This window comes from Crinia signifera, chromosome 7 (genome assembly GCF_055691185.1).
Source record: "Crinia signifera chromosome 7, ASM5569118v1, whole genome shotgun sequence".
NCBI classification, from domain to species: Eukaryota; Metazoa; Chordata; class Amphibia; order Anura; family Myobatrachidae; genus Crinia; species Crinia signifera.
The window spans coordinates 119,466,490-119,487,546 of record NC_139223.1 but is presented as its reverse complement, the minus strand read 5'-3'; the positions used below and the strand labels follow the sequence as shown (position 1 = coordinate 119,487,546).

General features: G+C 43.5%; 1 protein-coding gene across 1 annotated transcript in view; it reads right to left on the bottom strand.

Moving 5' to 3' along the window:
• SMARCAL1 (SNF2 related chromatin remodeling annealing helicase 1) overlaps positions 1 to 20,772 on the bottom strand; it is a 62,942-nt gene extending 42,170 nt beyond the window's left edge. The window contains exons 1-5 of the mRNA XM_083153682.1: positions 20,630 to 20,772; positions 18,309 to 19,050; positions 13,924 to 13,974; positions 11,939 to 12,199; positions 9,680 to 9,730 (exon numbers count right to left, since the gene is read on the bottom strand). Of these exons, the coding sequence (XP_083009808.1) occupies positions 9,680 to 9,730; positions 11,939 to 12,199; positions 13,924 to 13,974; positions 18,309 to 19,011 (1,066 nt within the window). The 5' untranslated portion in view covers positions 19,012 to 19,050; positions 20,630 to 20,772. The remainder of the gene's footprint in view (positions 1 to 9,679; positions 9,731 to 11,938; positions 12,200 to 13,923; positions 13,975 to 18,308; positions 19,051 to 20,629) is intronic.
• Between the last annotated feature and the right edge of the window lie 285 nt (positions 20,773 to 21,057).

Genomic DNA, 21,057 nt, shown 5'->3' with positions numbered 1-21,057 from the left:
ACTATAGTGCAGATCTGCACTATATAGTCATGGCAGACAAGACTTTCTGCCTTGCGATACGTAAACGCGCATCGGAATCGGATCCGGATCTGAAGGGTTAAAACCCTTGCGATCTGCATCTGATTCCGATCCGATGTTGACTATATCGTCAACATCGGAAGGCAAAAAGTACCGTGTGTACACACCATGACTCCTCAGAAGGGTACTGATGACAACGGTGATGGACAGGCTCTTCAGTCCGTAATGGCCAACAGATGCATGAGTGAAAGTGTAATAACAGGGGGTCCTGTAGTAGTTCTCCGATGCGATTTGCTCCAACAGGGAGCTTTATGAAACTGTTACAGCCAAATGGACCTGCATGGTTCAGCACGGGAGGGGTTGTTAACGATGTGCGGGAACATGCATCATCAATGATAATGTGTGTAAACACTAGACAATATGTTTGAAGATATAGCTCAGAAGCTCCTTTCTGAGAGATAACTTTTACAATATCCTCTAGTGTGTATGGGGTCTCCATGCTTCAGACTTCAGGTTGAGATCTGGAGAATTTGGAGGCCAGTCAACACCTTGAACTCTTTATGATGGCCCTCAAACCCTTCCGGAACAACCTTTGCAGTGTGGCAGGCCAAGTATTCTGAGGCCACTGCTACACTTAGATAGGTGGTATGTGTCAAAGTAACACCCACAAGAATGCCAGGAAACAAGGGGTACATTTACTAAAGCTACTAAAAATGAAGAGATATTGCCCATAGTAACCAATCAGATTCTGTCTCTAAATCTATTTTGCATACTAGAAAATGATAGAAAGAATCTTATTGGTTGGTAAAAGAAACCAAACATTTTTAGAAGCTTTAGTAAATTTACCCCTATAGCCCTGTACACACGGGGCGATTAAAGCCACTATCGCTGGCTAAATGGTTTCTGAGCGACCATATCACCAGTGTGTTTTTTGTGTTGTGAAAGATAAATCTCTAGGAGTGCACTGCCGCAGTTAGCCCTTAATGGTCGCTGGTTGCAGCAGCGTGATCCTGCGATTATGGCTAAAAATTGCTGGACGCTGGTGCACAATGCACTGTGCACCAGCGACCACAGATTTCTAGACAAATGAGGTAGAGACAGAATGAGACAGATTTGCTTGCACTTTACAGCAAAAATCACTTGTCGCTGATGAAAATGGTACACTGAGCAATATATTGCTGAGAAATATTAAGCTAAAATTGTTCAGCAACCATATTGCACCATGTGTACACACCTTAAGATACCCAAAGCATCCCACTGCCTCCTTCCCATACTGCATCCTAGTGCCATTTCTTAGCTAGATCAATGATGCACACGCACCCGGCTTTCCACATGATATAAAAGAAAACTTGATTCATCCAATCATGCCACCTTCTTCCATTGCTCCATGGTCCAGTTTTGGCTCAGACATGCCAACTGTTAGAGCAATTCAGCAGTAACAGGGGTCAGTAAAAGTACTCAGTCTGTCGCTATGCAGCCCAATACATACAAAGCTGGACTGGACTGTATGTTCTGACACCTTTTTATCATAGTTAGCATGAACTTTTGAAGCAAGTTGTACTACAGTAGTCCTTCTTTGTGGTTGATTTTTTAAACTTATTGATGTGTAATGGGCCATATCTATAATCTCAAACCTGTATATCTACCTAACGCTCTTTTTCCAATTTCAAATTAGTAGTCCTTCTGTTGGATTGGATGGCTAGCATTTGACCACCATGTGCATCAATAAGCCTTGGGTTGGTTCACTTGTTATCCTTCGTTGGACCACATTTGGAAGGTACTAACCACCACATAAAGGTAACACCCCACAAGACCTGCCATTTTGGAGAAGCTTTGACCCTGTTCTCTAGCCAACACAATTTGGTTATTTTCAAAGTCGCTCAGATTCTTACGCTTGCCCATTATTCCGGCAACCAGCACATTAACTTCAAAAACTATGTTTACTTGCTGCCTTATGTATTTCACCCCTTGATATGTATTTGACCATTATTACGAGATAATCAATGATATTCACGTCAACTGTCAATGGTTTTATTGTTATGGCTGGTTTGTGTAACTACTGTGTACACACTGGCCAGAGTGTACCATCAAGATATAGGAGAGCAGCCTCCATCACAGATATATTGTGCCGGATGTGCAACACAGCCAAAGCCCAATATATCCGTGCATCGTTCTGTGGACGGGCGATCCATCAACAGCCCATACAGCCGCTGTAGAAGCCGCCAGTGATTGAAAGCATAACGGGCGGGTGCAGCCCAGTTGTGATGGCAGTCACGATGGATCAGATAGTGTGTAAGGAGAATACGTTACGCAATCCAAATATATATATATATAGATAGATAGATAGATAGATAGATAAAGAGAATAGGGGTGCGCTAGATGTACCACTTCGTGCCTATACATACAATAAATAAACAGTAATTTTCATAAAAAACAGGTAAACATTTATTGATGGTTTATCCAGCAGTAAAAAAATTGCATGTTTGGAGTTTTTTCAGAAAGATGCCACATAAATTGTAGATCCGCGGCCCAACGCGTTTCGTCCCTTAGGACTTCATCAGGGGCAAATGAATCAATCTAATGAGGAGAAATCTCCTACGCGGTCAGTAGGTGGGAAAATATTTTTTTTTAATGCTTTTATTAGAATTGCCTATTACGGTAAATAAATCTCTCAGGCTAAAACGCTCTGTCCACAATAAAAGATTTGTACCGCCTCAAGATGAATGTGGTCTTTTATGACCGGAAGATGAATTTGCATAGATCAGCTGAGGAATTTGCATAGATCAACTGAGGAATTAGTAACAATGTGGTATTCTTCAGGTTCTAGCAGGTTCTAGCGGGTGTGTCTATACAGCCATTGGGGTGAAGAGATGGTCTCCAACATCAATAGTGAATTCACACATATACAAAGTGGGGTATCTCTCTGTTCACAATAAATGCAGTTTCTTAAAAACATCTATACCAGGTATCAGGGGGTCTATATATATACAGATCAATTGATCTGCAGATATGTCTACGAGTGTGTACCCAGCTTTACACTATCATTCAGTGCGGTTTAACCTTAGATTTGTATATTTAGTTTAAATAACTACGTAACAATCTGAGTTGTGTATTTATTGTACCTTGTTATTAATGGAAAGAGAAGGTCTCCATATAATTCAGAACTTAGTCTGTTCAATCACCCCAACCCCCTACTTATTAATTCCAAATTATGGTGTCAGAAAAGGTAAATTTGAGCGGTTTGTCTCTGTATTTAAAAAATAAAAAAAACTTCCATTCTTTATACCATCCTACTCTAGGAAACCACAATCATTTTTTGAATTCCTTTGTACTGTGCAGAATTTCCTTCCATTTTTATTTTCCAGGGTGTCAGCGTGTGCTGCCAGCATGTGTTCCCATACAAGGGCTAAACAGCAACAGTCTCCCCTCTCCAATTCACAGCGTCACACTTTTCAGGCATCTGCAGCCTCTCATTCACTGTTTCTTTTCATTTTTGCATGTTCTTAAAAATAAACATGAAAGCATTCTGCGGTGCCCGAAGCCCAGACAGAGAGAATGCGGATACAGGCCATGGAATGACATCTCCTTTCATTCCTACACAAAGGCGCGTTCCGCAGCCAACAAAAGATTACTGCTAATCAGCTCAAGTTCTACAGTTTCATCTTTTTTCATTGAAAGTGACAGAAAACAATGGCCTGCTGTAACATGCACAAGGCATCATATTCGCAGATACTGCAGACATAATTAGAACAGTTTTGAATCATTGGAGGGCACTTAGGAATGCATTGTACGGTAGATCATAAATGTAGCAAAATCTGTATATACTAATTAGTTAAGAAATGGACCATCTTTCAGGTACTGTTGATTAATAAAGTTTGCGTCATCTAAAATCATTTTGTAACCTGCAGTGACATTTGGGAGTTGACACAGATATTCTTTTAACGAAGTGGGAATTTTCAGTTTAATAAAGTGTATTCAATAGTTGACTAAAATTTTACAGCAAGGTCATTTTAGGATTAGCCAGAATATGTCATACAGAATTTGGGATTCAGTTACACAATACAACACAAAAAGGCAGCGATTGAGGGCATGATCGGACTGGCCCTCAGATGTACTGGGAAAATCCCCACACCTTTCTCTTATGTCAGGTTTCAGAGTAGTCAAAGGATACATTGTTATACCCTTTTTACACCTAATAGCCGGGTCGCACCCAGGTTTTTGAACCAAGCTCCAACCCGGGTGTGACCTGTCTTTTGACCCCTTTTACACTGCGTCCCCACCCGACATAATGCCAGGGTGGTGACTTCACCGGAGGCGGAGCCTGTGACAGCACTGGGAGATGACAGTATTTTCCAGCGCCAACTTTTCCATTGCAGTAAATAGGTCCCATTGACCTGGGTTACACGTTTACACTACATCCAGGAACATTTGCCAGGTTGAAATCCCGGGTCTCACAACCCGGTTTAGAGCGTTTACATCGCCTGCAAACCTGGGTTTTTCTACTCTCCCATGCAAAAACCCAGGTATTAGGGCTGGTCTAAAAGAGGTATTACTCTACTAGAGGGTCAGTTTCACGGTCTCTAATGGCTGGCCAAGTGTCTGTGGTGGGTGGCCAAACACATTGTGATAACTGGATACACCACTTAAGCATGGGCCCTTCCCACAGCATCCCCCCGCTGGGCCCTTCATATCCCAGTCTGACATGGGTTGTGGGGCTATGCACCTAGATTTCTACCTTAATGCATGGCAGTTTTCTGCAAGATGTGGGCGTTTGGGGGAGGTGAGATGTCTGCAGAAGGTCACGGCAGAAACTGGCAGTTGTTGAGGGAACTAAAGCAGTTCTTTCCCATGTGTGGGGTGGGTCACACTGATCACAAAAACATGCTGAACCTAAAATAATGGACATGGCCAATGTGTTAGCAGGTTAACTGCTGGCCTAAGTAACTGCAATAGAGACTGCATACAGCAAATCTCTGAAATCTTCCCCAAGATGCAGTTCACCTATGGTGACAAACTAGTAGCAAAAATTCCCAACTTCATTGTGTGACACACATAAAATCAAATGTGCTGTAATTTAAAACATCCTACTGCAGTATATACTGTACTGTTTACAACTATATAGTGTTCCCTCTAATGTAGGGTACACACCAGAACGATTAGGGCTCAAACCCATCAATCTGGATTCAATTCCAACCGATTGGATGTAGATTGGGCATGTTTTTTTGCATGTTTTTTTGCATGTTTAGATCCGATTCCAATCCGATGCGCGTCCCCGCTGTCATTTGGTCGGTTTACAGATCCTATCTGCTGCAGGTAGGATCAGTAAAAGATCCATTCAACTTTATACAGATTCAGATCGGATTGGGATTGGATCAGATGCAGATGGTTAGCAGATTGTGTGCTCCAACAGATCGTATGACCATTGCCTGATCTGCTAATGATCTACTGACAATCAGGATTGTTCTGGTATGTACCAGGCATAAGCTTCTTTTGCAGGATGCCACACCTGCCTATTTTTAAAACCTCAAAATGCACCCTTCCCTTTTTGTGTGTGGCACTGAGCGCCCTTACACTGCCCCCCATCGCGCTGACATGCCACTAAGAACTTTTGATGTGTGCCATCATGTGTAATGGGTATTACGGTGTATGCAATAATGTGTGATGAGCATTATGATTTGTGGTATAATGTGTAAGAGGCATTACAGTGTGTGCCATAATGTGTAGAGTGAACACTAATTATCTTATGTAATCTGAATGCATTTAGAGTGTATACTTACCTTGTGAAGATTCTCAGAAGCAAAAGATACTTAATAAAGACCATTTTTAAAAGCCCATCAAACTCCCTGGCGATAGACCCTGCAGGTATCTTCTCAGAGCCAAATGTCATTCAGAGGAAAGAAACTTGCAATCAACTGCATATCAATGATTATACAGACAGTTATAACTGAGAAGATGGATCACTAATAACCCTATAGGAATTAATGACTTAATAGTTAAAGCCCATCAAAATGGCGGCTTAGACTCCACCTGCTCCTACCTCTAATCTCTGTCTTCACAGCTCCCTCTCTCCATATGCAGCAAGTTTGAAACATCATTTTGCTTTCACTTTCTTTTAAGGAGTAATTTAGTTTGTTGAGTGGCCTCTAGTGTTTACGGGCAGTATTTCACCTCAGAGGTAAGTAGTGTTCCCGCTAGGCTGTTTTAGCGGGGCGCTGCGCCCTGCCCGATTTCTAAAGGGCAAAATGCGCCCTGCCCCTCCAGCAGCGCCCCGCTAAAAGAGCCTGCTGCCTGACTAATGTTGTGCCCGGGGAAGCTCCAGGCACCGCAATCTCGGCGGCGCTAGGCTTCCCCGGCAGCTCACGGACTACGGAGGAAGCCCGGGCACGCCCGCTTTGGTGACGCGGTGGCCTCCTCTGGTGACGCGGCGGCCCGGGCACGCCTCCTCTGGTAACGCGGCGGCCCGGGCACGCCTCCTCTGGTGACGCGGCGGCCCGGGCACGCCCCCAGCTGTGACGTCGGTGTGCATGGTCCGCCCCCCAGCGCCTTGCCCGGTGTCACTCCTAGAGTGAACACTAGGTGAGGAGTAGTTAGCCTTATCAAGTTGCTGTTGTGCACACACAGCAATATCGCATTTTTCTTCGGCGGGATGATTCCTCTTTAAATAGAAGTTCTATTCTTTTTGTTGTCCACTAATTTACAGTTTTCCTGAGTTCTATATCTTAGACACATAATTAGTGCAATTTTCTCATCTGCTAATCTTACAAACAAATGGAAATTAAACTATATAGCTCCCTACTGTTTTCAATTGCAAAATCATCATTAGTGGAAGCTGTTTAGAATTTCTGACCTCACGCCACTGAAATTTCTACAAATATGGACAATGGCAGAAACAATGTGATAGAGGTTTATGACATTTCAGAGAATACGGTTCAAATGGAATTATGTGGTACATAATTGCAGCAATTTCCCTGCTTATTACAATATGCTCTTTTATAACCGGAAAAGAGATTACGGAGCAGTCCTGGCCAGCATAAATCACAGCATATCCTAAAAAACAGTCTGACAGTGCGCTGGGCTCGCACCAAGCAGGGGATGGTAAGAAGCTTCTCAAATGGTTAACAAATTAATTCCCAAAATAAACCTATATTTCATTAGTTTCATTGAGCAGTGTAAAGGTCCATACACACTGGGCGATCATTGCTGGGGTAAAGCCGCTCAGTGCTTACACACTGTGAGTGGCTTTCCCCCTGCCCGGCGCTGTCAGCAGGGGGGGGTGGGAGGCTTTGCATAGTGCAGCACTATGCAAAGCCATCCACAAAGCCGCTCATCTGCTGGTAATACAAGCAGACGAACGGCTTTTCCGGGATGATGCGGAAGCGCGCATCACCACTCATCGCTGGGCCGTACACACTGGGTGGTTTTGAGCTGAAAGCTGCTCTAAACACCAAGTTTGAGCGGCTTTCGGCTCAAAATTGCCCAGTGTGTATGGGCCATAAAGGTATCTCCAGCAGCCAGATAGATAGATAGATGTACTTAGCCTGACTGGCCCTTGGAATATGAAGAACTCCATACTTTGATAAAGGTTCTACTGAATACCTAGCACAGACATCAGCATAAGCCCCTCATCCCAACATATTGAATATAGTTATTCTAACACTGTGTTAAGAAGTGACAGTATTAGCATAAGAACATGTAGTGACGTAAACCAATGCAGACACGAGGAAAAGCAGCAATAGGTTATAAGTATCAGACTTGCTGTCACCTTTAAACTGGTTTTGTGAAGTGAAGTTTAAACGTAGAATTTGACAGCAGATAAGAACTAATTGGCCCAACTAGTCTGCCCCTTTTTTACCTTTTTGTTACCTCAGCTATTTGTAACCCAAGTATGTTACAACTATTGCGCTTTAATAGCCTCTACCACATCTGAGGCTATTCCGCCTACCCAATACCTTTTCTGTAAAGTAATTTTTCCTAAGATTTCCCTTATTCAATGTGCCTCCGCTATTTCCGACAGGGAAAATAGCGGCAGCTCCCTATTCAATGTTGTCTTTAGCGACAGCATTGAAGCGGGATCACGGCAGAACGGGCCCGACTTTAGAAGCTGTTGGGCCTGTTCTGCCGATAACGGCCGTGGATTGTCGCAATCCCGGCCGCAGATCGACAATCCACGGCCATTTTCATGGCCATGCCCCCTTTGCAGCAATCGGCAGGCGGGACATTGAATCCCGCCTGTCGTGCAGCTGTCGTGCTGACCGCAAATGGGCCAGGATCACGGCTGTCGGGAGGGATTGACAGACGTGATCCTGAACTGAATACCCCCCTATGTGTTGTGTTCTAATACTTCCTTTGAATAATGTCTCCCTCCTGTACCTTGTTAAAACCCTTGCTATATTTGAAAGTTTCCCGTTTCCCTTCGCTGCTGCAACTCTCAGTGTAATTGCAGGACCACTGGTGCTTACAAGCAGTTATATATACATAATGAAGCTAGATCGCTCAGCAAGATCACTCGGCACACAGCAATGTGTCAGCGATCCTGTGCTGAGCGATCTGTCAGGGCCAGTGTTCTCCGGTGAGAACACTGGCCCTGACTGGTGATCTGACTAGATTTATCCTGCATGCGGGATCTTAATCACCCGGCAGGGCCGTGCATCCCTATCACTATGGTCCTTACACACGGAGCGATGCAGGGTCATTTTCTAAGAGATCTAGTCAGATTGCTAAGAAAATGGTCTGCAATTGCCACGTGTGTAGGCCCCTTCAGAGCTGCTCTCAGCCACAGTAAATGAAAGTTGTCTGTGGCCCTGGTCCCTGTGCCAAATAAGCGAAACTTGCAGAGCAGGTGAGCTCAGCGCTTCTTGGACTCTGTTGTAGAGATGACCACACACTTATATTCAGATCAAAAAGAGATCCATATGCAGTCTTCTCCCTCCTGACCTGCAGCATCACTGGTCCTAAACATCAGGAAATGGGGATGTGTTGACGCCTCTATCTAATACATGGGCACAGATTGTACAAAGTGCATGTTTCAGTTTGAAATAAAGTTTGTCAGCTCATACTGGCCACTAGTTTATATATTCTTTAGTTGTACAATGGACTGTGACATCAACTTAACTAAAACAGGTTACAGACCGTAAAGTAAAAAGTTGTAGAATCAAATGGTTTACGAAGCAACACATTTGATGAGAAAAGCAATGTAATATGGCAACTAGAGAATCGCCTATACCATAGAATTCTCCGGATTAAAGGAAAAATCCCGCTGCCCCCATATTATGGCTAAAACAATATGTCTCTGCAGTTGCAGTATGCAAGTTTTTTTGCTATTAATTTTAGGACAGAAGACAATACATTCAGAATATATAGAAGGAATAAGAACATATTTACTTGACGGGCAAATTGCAAACATTTAAATGGGTTACTGTACTTCAGATCAGTAATTACATTTACAACACATCAGAGTATGAACAAGTGCTATCTCCAGAACGTGTACAGGTTATTAATCTTGTCTTTTTCTTTACAACAAAGAGCTGCAAGAGGTGTCTTCAAGGTTAATAGATAATTATTTCATAAGAGCTACATGAAAGTATTCCAATAAAACAGATGTTGAATAATTACCCTTTTTGTATACAAAATAGCATTTAAGCAAAAAGAAAGAGAAGCTTACTCAGTTTTTGGTAATCCTCCAGCAAAAAGCTCCATTTTCTGGTCTTTGTGTCTGTAAATGAAGAAAAGGAATAAAAACTTAGTGAAATTCTATATGGGATATATAGCCCCCTATATTTTGTCAGACTTCCAAATTTCTATAATGGGAGAGGACTTTATGACGCAGTGTGCGGCAAAAAGTGCCATTATGGCTCTGCCCCCACAGTATTCACAGTAGTAGGGCTATGATGAATAAAAACACATCACCAGATTTCCTGCCATTGACACCAAGTCTCCCAGGGTTCCATGTTGTACTGCACATAAAGCAAACATATAGCTAAACCGAAGTTCACATTTTCTGTGTGGTACATTTGCACAGAGCCTGATGAAATCAGCCGGACTATTCATGAGTGTTAATGAGCCTGTTTTGGCAGGAGAATGCTGAGTGTGCCCCTCCAACTTTGTGACTTCAAACTATGATCCTACTGCCGCCCATTACTTGAGATCAGCGTTCAGGCTGCCTCAACAGCTGCTGTACCAGAATGGATGCAGAACCAGAACAGATTTTGGGAAGAAAAATGTATGTCTTTATTAATAACTAGCTGAGGTACCCGGCAATGCCTGGGTTCAGTTGTGCAATTAGCATTACTTGAACTTTATCCTTCTTTTGTTTTAAGATGAACTGCTCACCATGCCCATGGTGTGACCGGCATACATCTGTCTGTGGTGAGCATTTTTTTTTTCTTAAACCCCATGTCCTCTACCACCTTTATGTTATGCAACTCTGCCATATCTTGCATCCCTGACACTCTTTGTAATGGCCAGACCCCTTTTTGGGAACCCCAGTGGGGTTGGGATTGGAGATATAAATGGCTGAAACCCTAATTTGAACCCAATCAATGTCCTTTACCCCTTCTATGTTATGCAACTTTGCCATATTTTGCTTCCCTGACCCCACAGGGGTGCTAGGGGTGTCTTACCCCACAGTATTTCTTTCCAGATTGTAAATCATAGGTGTACCAAGTTTGGTGTAAATTGCTCTAGAGTCTATACATTCCACAGTTATGCTGGAACATACAGTATACACACACACACATAAAAAATAAATAAATATATATATATATATATATATATATATATATATACACACACACACTGTATACACACACACACACACACACACACACATTAGAATTAGGCTGTTCAACATCACACCCCCCCTAGGGGGTCAATTGTGTTTTAAATATTTATAAAAAATGTTGCGCTTTATTTTAATTAACGTCCTATAACAAACATTAGTTTTAAACCCAACTATTTTCAAAGCTTTGTCTTTAAGCTTATTTCAGAAAACAAAGAAACCCACAAAAAAAACTAAAATGTGCAGATCTTTTAAAACCAAATACAGCCAAGGCTTCTGGGGACAGGTCCTCTTTTGTATTTGTTTTGTTTCCATACTGCACTGTTGTGCAGGCTGCTAAATGTGGCTGCAATGTAAAACACAGTAGGTGCACACAATTCACCTCTCCTTTCAGGTCAGGTCTGAGTTACTTGTTACCTTCTCAGGAGAGTTTCTCTCTTTATGCACAGGCTGCAAATCCTCATTGGAAACAGACTCATACTCTCATACATTATTTCTCAGCCCTGACAAGGCTTTTTAATGGACACAACCATAATTCCCAAAGCTATTTAAGTCAGTGCAACTCCTAGTGGGCATATATCACATACGGTGATGACAGACAAACACTTCTGATGGTCTGGAAATTAATATTTAGGCAATGATTAAATGTGCTGCAGGCTTTTTAATAACATCGTGTTCTCCCAGCTCAAATAATTGCTCATTTCAATGAGAGAACTGCAGCTGGTTTGTTTTGTCATTCTAATACCCCTTTCACACTATGGGGTGTATTCAATGCGGCCAGCGAGGGGGTTAAACAGCAGCAACCCTCGCCGCTTAAACCCCGCGCCGGCCGCTCACTGCATTCAAAGTTTCAGGTAAATCCTCCCTTTCAGAGGACAGTGATGCTAATGCCGAGAGACCACTGAATTTAGCCGCAAGCCTCGCTGTTTTAGCGGCCGCATACACAGCTTCCCCCTCGCTCCCAAAACCTATGGGGAAAACAGAGTGGTCAAGAGCAGACTCGGAGTGCCGGGATTGAAGACTCATCTTGACCCTGCTGGGTCATATTGCCGGGTAGCCGATTTGAAAGGGGTATAAAATACAAACAAAAAATACATTTCAAAATGTCCACAAAATACCAGAAACAGGAAATCAGGTGCTTACCGTAATTCCGAGAGCTCATCTGTTTAAAGAAAGCAATAATCTCTGCATGATAGCCCACCTCCACTTCAAATCGAGAACGAGAGATAAGAAAAGTCCTGCCCCTTAGAGTGGCATTGGGTCGCTGCCAGCTATTGCACATAGCAAGCAGGGTATTAATGATGGCACCTCCACTGGAAGATAGGGGTGCTGTGGGCATCGTCACATCTTCCATCCCATCTAGGGGTTTAATAAGGACATTCTGCAGCCGCTGTACTTCGCTCACTATAAGGAAAGAAACTCTGTTACCCCACAGGATATTGGGCCTAATTCAGCATGGGTTACTAATCAGAGAATTTGCAATTCGCTCGTTCATAGAAAGACTGTGTGTGTGCACAGCATTCGCACTGCGTAAGGAACACCGCAATTAGCGATAATATCCGTATGCAGTTTGAGTGTGCATGTAAAAACGCAGGCATGCCCAGGCGTTTTTTGAGTGGGTCTCTTACTTCAGCATTGACCACTTCCAGAATGGTTCTGTAACAGATTAGTGGAAGCCCTAGTCTGGTACAGATGGAAAAAAACTCTTCAATGGTTGATTATTGCGAATGGATCTAGGAATGCATCACTATTTGCGATATATTCGTAATTTAGCAAGGTGCCGTTATTCTGCCTGTCTGCGGCAACTTTCTGATAGCAGACAACTGCTTTTACTTTACCTAGGGATCCATGCTGAATTAGACCCATCGTACGGAACAATGCACTCAAAGATATACAGTAATACACAGATTGATGATTAATGATGGTGCAACACAATGCTATAAAACGGCAATGCCTTGTTTACCGGGGGTTATTCAGACCTGATCACACAGCTGTGAATTTGCAGAGCAAGCAATGAAATGGCTACTCATGCACAAGGCTACCCTGCGATAAAATCCAGCATCTTTTTTTAATCGCTGGTCGCTTCCTGTTAATCCCCAGGTGATTAACAGGAAGCCAGTATGTGTGTGTCACAAGGCGTTCTCTGGGAGTGTCAGGAGTAATGCAGGCATGTCCAGGTGGGGTCTGAGATGTAACCACCATTCTCGATCCTTTTGTCTGAGTAGGCACTTGGCTATCACAGACTAAAATTCATTCCATGGCGAGTAAATTGCGAATGGATTTGCAACTGAGCGGATGCCTGTGATATTTTTGCAGTTTATTCGCAGGCTTGCATGCGGTGGGATAAAACTTGTGTCCACATTTTTCATGTCAACCGCATCCCCTAAAAACAAGGTGAACACAGGGCGCTGCTAAATCGGCCCGCAGCGATCAGGTCTAAATAACTCCCGTTGTTCATAACATCAGCCAGTGTGTGCGCACCTTAAGTCCACCAACTGTGTTCTTAGAAAGCAGAATGTTAGGTAGAAAATCCTGTAGCAAATCAGAGCTTTAAACATGCCGCCCGATCCAGTGGATCAGAGCGACATATGCGGCACATCGTCTACCCACTAGACGATGCCTGGGTATGTGGGCAGGGTATGAGTGGAGAGGAGCCCAGTGCATCCTCAGAGGCTCACATGCTTTGCTGTTCTGTGCCTGATCCTGGCATCCACCATGCATGCCCATCATTTACCTTGTGGAGACCGTGGACCCTAATGTTGGACAGCTTAACTTTTACACTGCATTTAAGATTAGAGTTTGAACATGCTTTTATAACACCATCTAAATCTCTGCACGTTACATCTGCCACCTGCAGCGCCACATTCTTTTATTCAGATACAATGTTACTTGCTCTCGTTTGCTTCACTCCCAACTTAGTCCAGCCCCCTTCTTCTGGTAAATACAAGATTACATTCATTGTCAAATAGCATAACTCCACGTCAGCCAGACAGAGTTCCTGTCATGGAGTATGGACTAGCACCTCTGGGAATGTTACACAATGACATACTGTAACATTGCAGCTCTTCGTATTCTTGTGTCTATATTTTAGGTGGTCAGAATGATTTCTGCACGCCACATCCACTTACTTAGAGTTGTATAGTCTTCCAGGCTGAAATTCCACATTTTGGTTGCGGGATCTAAAACACAACATAAAAAAACAAAACACCTGGTCAGCCATAAACTTACAGCTTACAGGAAATCAATATTACGGCTTCTTCAAGTCTTATAAATCTCAGTTTGTGCAGTTGCAGCTGTGACAAAAATTATTTGCTGTGGCCTAAACAACTAAGCAAAGTCTCTAAGCGGATAGTGATTATACCATAGAGTGTGTTGTAAAGCAGGAAAGTCATCTGATAACTTCAACACAATGCAGTAGGAAAAAGAAACACAGTTCAAATGCTTAGAAGAAAACATAAGTAATAGTATTACTCAGGCTGCTTTCTAAAATTGCCCCTTTCGTAAATATAATTTTGCTTTTGTATTTGTCCAAGGGAATGATTTGGAGATGGATGAATAATGTTTATGACAGAGCTGTAGGTATTTTCTATGCAAGTGTTACATCTGCTTGCACAGCTCCATTCACCACTTCTCACTATATCAGACACCACAATGGATAACAGAGCATTTCATGAAGTATGATCATTTAATTGTTCCTAGAAAAATGTGACTTTTAGGAATAGTGTTCACTCTAGGATTTTTTAGGGCAGGGTGCTGACCACCAGACGCTTTTTTCAATCGGGAGGGCACATTTTATATTACAAATTGACATAAGAAACAAACAAAAAACGGTACTCTTTACCAAGAACGGCGCCCACGATTTTGATCATAGGCATCGCAAGGTAAAAAAAATCGCATGCGATGCGACCGACGCGATTACCGCGATTTTACATAGGGAACAATGTTAAATGGCCCACACACCCCAAATACCCACCCTGGGCCCCCCTAATTGTTAACACCACCCCACGATCAACGTGAACCCGAAGCGTGGCGAGCACAGCGAGGGGCGGCGGTACGCGTCCTCCGACCTTTTCATACCCCCACTATCCACGTCGGCGTGGAGTTGAGAATAGAAAGTGTGGCGAGCACAGCGAGCCACCGAGCCCGAAGCGTGGCGAGCGCAGCGAGCCCCGCGAGGGGACGCGGATACCTGTGAAGCCCGCGAGGGGACGCAGATACCTGTGAAGGTATCCGCGTCCGCTCGCCACGCTTCGGGCTCGGTGGCTTGCTGTGCTCGCCACACTTTCTATTCCCAACTCCACGCCGACTTGGATAGTGGGGGTATGAAAAGGTCGGAGGACGCGTACCGCCGCCGCTCGCCACGCTTCGGGTTCACGTTGATCGTGGGGTGGCGTTAACAATTGGGGGGGCCCAGGGTGGCTATTTGGGGTCTGTGGGCCATTTAACATTGTTCCCTAAGTAAAATCGGGTCAATTGACCCGTTTAACATGCGATGCGACCGACGCGATTTACATTTTAACATGGATTTCTATGTAAAATCGCGTTGGGCATCGGTCGCCCTTCTAGGTAAAGAGTACCCAAAAAACATATATAAAACAATTGCACACTGCACCAGCATTACGCCCATTAATCATAGTCATACTCTGCTATGCCCATTACATATTCTGTCATAATGACAATTACACATTATACCACACACCATAATGCCCATTACACATGATGGCACACATTGAAAGTTCTCAGTGGCATGTCAGTGTGGTGGGGTGCAGCACACAACACAGTGCAACACACAAAAAGGGCAGGGTGCATTTTGAGGTTTTAAAAAATGGGCAGGGTGCCGCACCCTGCAAAAAAGCTCAGGAGGAACACTAAGGAAGAAACTATGTACACATTGGGGAGCATCTACAAATAACAGGATTCATTTGGCACATTTAGCAGCACCAAACTTGCACCAGTGGGTGGTATTGGGAATATACAGGTGCCCATTTACCACTCCTATCTCATGAAGAGAGAAGGCTTAAGGTACCCTTAGTGTTGACTGCATGCTCAGGTACTAATGCACTCTACTAGAAGCTGTATGAATGTTGTTGGATACTGTATTAGAAACACAGACGCTATGCATCTGTGGCATCTATTTCTGCATAACATACAAGTCGAGAGTCCGAACTCAGAGGTTTTTAAAGGGGTAGTTATTCACAAGGCAGAACCATGCCTTGTAAATGATTGCCCCTTTAAAAAAAAAAGGTACTTATTTCCTAGCACGGCGCCAGCGATTTTAATTGCATTGATCGGGACCTAAAAAATTGCGTTGATCGCATTGCATGCAACCAAATCGCATGCGATGCGATCAACGCGATTTTTACATTGGAATCAATGTAAAATGGTCCCTGAGTCCCATTTTTACATTGGGACCAATGTAAAATACACAGTACACCTCAATTTTTATTGCATTACCCCCCCCCCCCCCCCCCCCCCGTATGGGTGAAATGCCCCCCCCCCATTGTTAACGCCACCCCAGTATTGACGCCAACCCGAAGCGTGGCGAGCGCAGCGCATTATTTCACAGGTATTACATCCCAGGTATTACATTACATCGCGTTGATCGCGCCGATCGCATCGCATGCCATTATAATGGCATGCGATGGACGCGATCAACGCAATTTCATCCTTGCCGGCAATAAAGGCTCTTAATTGACAGAAAATGGCGTCCATCGCATACCTTAAGTTACCTTAACTTAAGGCATGCGATTAACCACGACGGGCGCCGTGCTAGGAAACAAGTACCAAAAAAAAAACTTTCTTAGCTCAGAGGCTATTACATTTGGCCACATGTGTCTTTTAAGGATCTATGTGAGGGTACCTTTTGCACTAATTGGGGGTCCATGAGCTCAAACTTGACCTTTTGCCAAAACTTGTGTATGTCCTAGACACTATCCATATCCAACATGAACCATTCAACTATGGAGGAGGAGGGGGGATTCAGTTGTTTTGGGCATCAAATTTTCTGTCCCCACTTAAAATGTCCTTCCTAAAATGGCCTCACAGAGACTATTATTTAGGATGCTAGAGGATGTGGCTGTTTTAGCCATTTTACAAACCTAAACCAAAACTGCCTGGGAGCGTTCTGCATGTTAATTCTTTTTTTGGTACTTATGTATTATCTGGGCTCCCATGTTAAATGCACCCCATTTTTTCATACCCCTACTATCCAACTACGCATGGAGTTGATTTTATATAGTGTGGCGAGCGCAGCGAGCCACCGTGCCCGAAGCGTGGCGAGCGCAGCGAGCCCCGCGAGGGGACGCGGTCTCATAAGAAAAACGGGAGCCCAGATATTACATAAGTACCCTTTTTTTAATGCACCGCCCCAATCTCCCTTCACTTTAGACTAACCGAGCAAAAACAATTGCATCACCCCTAATGTGATTCAATGTAATGTTGTAGGTCCAATAGATACAAATTGATCAGCCACAGAAAATGATTATATAATTGTGACCAGATAACCATGCTCCAGTGAGCAATTACAGGTTTTTGATCCACTGAATGTTAAGTATTACCTTTTAAAAATACGCAGTGGATGGGTAGTGGTACTCACTGTCACCACCAATCTAGTACATTACCCCTTGGGGCCAAATGTATTTTTTTAAAGCAGCAATCATTTACACTGAAAAAACAGGTTAACTTTGCGATGTAATTGATTGGCACTTTAAAAATGGGAAAATTCTCCCAACATCTCTCACTTTCTGACCCTATTGCATTTGGCAACTGGAACCACTTACTTCCACCCAGGCTCATACTTCTGGCACCTACTTCTGGGTATGCAAAAATTCCAAGGCGTGAGCAACACCAAGAGGGTGAAACCAGCCATCGCAGGGCAACAAACTAGTGATAGGAAAGGTGTTAGTAAGTGTTAATAAGAAAGAAGCAAAACGATGTGTTTGGTGTATTCTTATTAACACTTTACCTCTCACTAGTGTGCTGCTCTGGGGCAGCTGATGTTAGTGTGACTTCCTTGGTGGGGTCCCTCCCCCTGTACTTAAACATAGTGTTGGGGACTCACCTGGACACTGATTGGTGGGGCGATATATTTTTTTAAACCACAAATGTTGCCATAAAACTCAATTTTGCTTTATCTTAGAATGAAGACTTCATTATAATTACTACAGTGTGTGTGTTGGAATTATATTTTCTCTTTTTGTGTGGAACTCCAAGTCTTAGCATGACTCTCTTCATATTTGTAAATGAGGGTGTGCAGTCCAAGGCCCCCTTAAAAACAGAAGCAACCTACCTTAAGCATTGGCCATATCATTCCTGCTGCTAACATTCATATCACCTGACTGTGCCTCTACTCTGTCCATTGAGCCAAACTACTGTAGTACTGCCCAGCTTCTGGTTAGCTTTAAGATCACATTGAATAATGACATTAAAAGAAAACTTCATTAACTAACATAATAATGTATTCAGTCAGTCTGATCCGCAGTATGATAAATAGAGAATTGTGTGGCGTACTTACCATAGTTTTTAGTGGGAATAGTTTTGAACAAGGATACGATTTCCGCATTGTATCCTACTTCAACCCGGAAACGACCCTCTGTGTGTTTGACACACCTCCCTTTTGTGACAGACATATTTTTTTTAGGGGGTGCAGCTACTAAGGCACCTCCACTACCGAACTTCTCTCTCCCTTCCGTCACTGCCCTGTTATCAATAGTCACGGTGGGTTTGACACTGGTTGTCGTACCATAAAACTGAGACACGTTTGTTGCATTCTTTATAGGTCCAATGCCGGCTGTAACATTTCCAGAACCAGAATGCACTTCAGAAGCCGTTTTTACATCTGCAGTCATTATGCTATTAGCAAGATGGCCAATAGCGCCCACAGAATGGGTCTGTGTATTTACCACAATGCTATTGGTTTGCAATGTTCTACCAGATGTGTTCGGAGTAACATTTTCAGGTCTCGTAGGGTTGTTTTTAAAACTATTGCTAGGTTCGACTTCTTTACTTGTTAATGATTTATCAAATCCTTGTTGCCTGTCCTGCGGCTGACTCTCCCCCAACCGCTGTACGTTCGAAGACTGGCTGTCGGAGGAGACAGACGTGTTCTGCTTAATTCCATTCTTCTGGGCAGCAAGTCTCTCTGCTCTCCTCGCTAATGCTTTCTGTCTATTCTCTTCAATCTTTCTCTTCTGCTCCTCTGTAAGACAGACTGACATCTTCTCCGATTAGCCCTCACCACAATTACCTGTCACAAACTGGAAGAAAAGAGATCTTAGCACTTGTGCACATAGCTAAATGCAAACAAAATCAATTTACAGGATTGTACCACTGAAAACACTTCTATGCCTCATTTCCAAGAAAAAGTTCCACTTGAGGTTACAGATTTCATATTTTACATAGAACTTAGCATACCGCACATAAACGGCTTATAACGTGTATGATAGTCAATAATCAGAATGTGAAATATCTTACATACAGCAGAGGATAGGAGGGTCAACACTGCAACAGAACAAAAAAGGAGCTTAATACCAAGTTTAAGGTACAGTTCTATCAGGTACATTATGCAAGCCCAAATCATTTAATACACTTTATATATAATAGGGCACCACAACTGATACCCAGCACGGTACATAGGAGCCGATTCAGACCCGTTCATATAGGTCCGAATTCGGCCCCATTTTCGATGGTGGGAGTTCTGTGTATGATCGATTATTCGCATGTGCAGACACCCTTTGCGAACACCGAGTATCACACTCGCAGAGGTGTTCGCACGGCAAGGGGAGGGCCGGGTAGCTGCAGGGGAACACCCCATGAAAACGCTGGGCATTTCCCTGGACGGGTCGATGCCTGCTTGAGGCGGGCAGCTGACCCACATGACGTCAGCGCCCACCCCCTTTTCATAAATCGGCGTTGGAAATAAAAGTCAGTTTAGACGGACTATTTCCGAAGGCGAGAAAAATCATTCAAAATCATTAAAATCATGTAAATTTCTCCCCCCTTCAGCTGCATGCGAGGGGATGTGTTTTTGTTCACGTCCCTTTGCATGCTAGTGAACGTGACGTCAGGAAGGTCCCGACAGAGAGCCGGGCGAGACGACGCAGACCGCGGGTAAGAAGGGGGGGCAGGTTAGGTGGGGGGTGCCGAATAAACGTGCGGCGGGGGGGGGGGGGGGCGCTGAATAGTTAGTTACGCCCCTGTGTCAAGTGCCTTGAGGTCCGAGTTTGAGAAACCCTGCTCTAATGTATGAACATGTTCTTTCCTAAAACTTTCAATAAATATATGGTTATTCTTTTGTTAACACCAGTGCCAATGTAAAGATGGATAAAGTCTGATAAACTCGATAAAGCATTTGCAATTACATCTGCTCCATAGGAAGATAAGAGGTAAAATAGATGAATACCCACGTTGTACAAATTACAGACGCATGAGAAACCACCCAGGTTATATACATTACAGAGGGATGAGAAACCACCCCGGTTATATACATTATAGAGGCATAAGAATCCCCCTATGTTGTACACATTATTCAAGCATGAGTATATACCCATTCTTGAATAAGTTCAATTATACAGGGATGGGTATGCATACCAACAGGTTCGTAAACATTATACTAATATATTAGTATTATCCTCAAGATTCTAAACATTATAGAGATATATATGCTCCCCCATCTTAAATAGATTATACAGAGATCAGTACTCTCCCCCAGTTTACGTTACACAGTGCATGCGGTAACAGAGAGGTACAATTATGGCGGAATACACTCCCCAGCACATGATCTGTACTGAAGAAGAGCTTCCAGTCCCCGGCCACATTCACACTCTTGATAGTTACCCGATTTATATTCACCCGCCTCGCTCCCATGACAGCAAAACATCAGTATTCCCCGCCTGCCACGATCAGACGTCATCATCCGGGCGACAGCGCTGAGGTGACGTCAGTAGAGCAGACAGTCCGGACTGCATGATCACTACTGGCGCGTTTGCCCTTTCTTCCTCGTAATAATTGATTGAACTGTATAGTATTGAACTGTCTGCCGCCTTTAGCGGCAGATTTGATTCTTCTCATACTGTATACACAATGTGCAAGCGTCTGTCTGACATTCAGGAGGGATAGAGTAGATGCTGTTAATGCACAACGTACTAATAACAATGAATGACTTTATTAATTCCACAGTTTAGATTTGAACCCTTATGAAATACATATGCCGTAGTTACTCAGGGGCTTATTTCTTACGGTATTTTTTTGGGCAATCCTCCGTA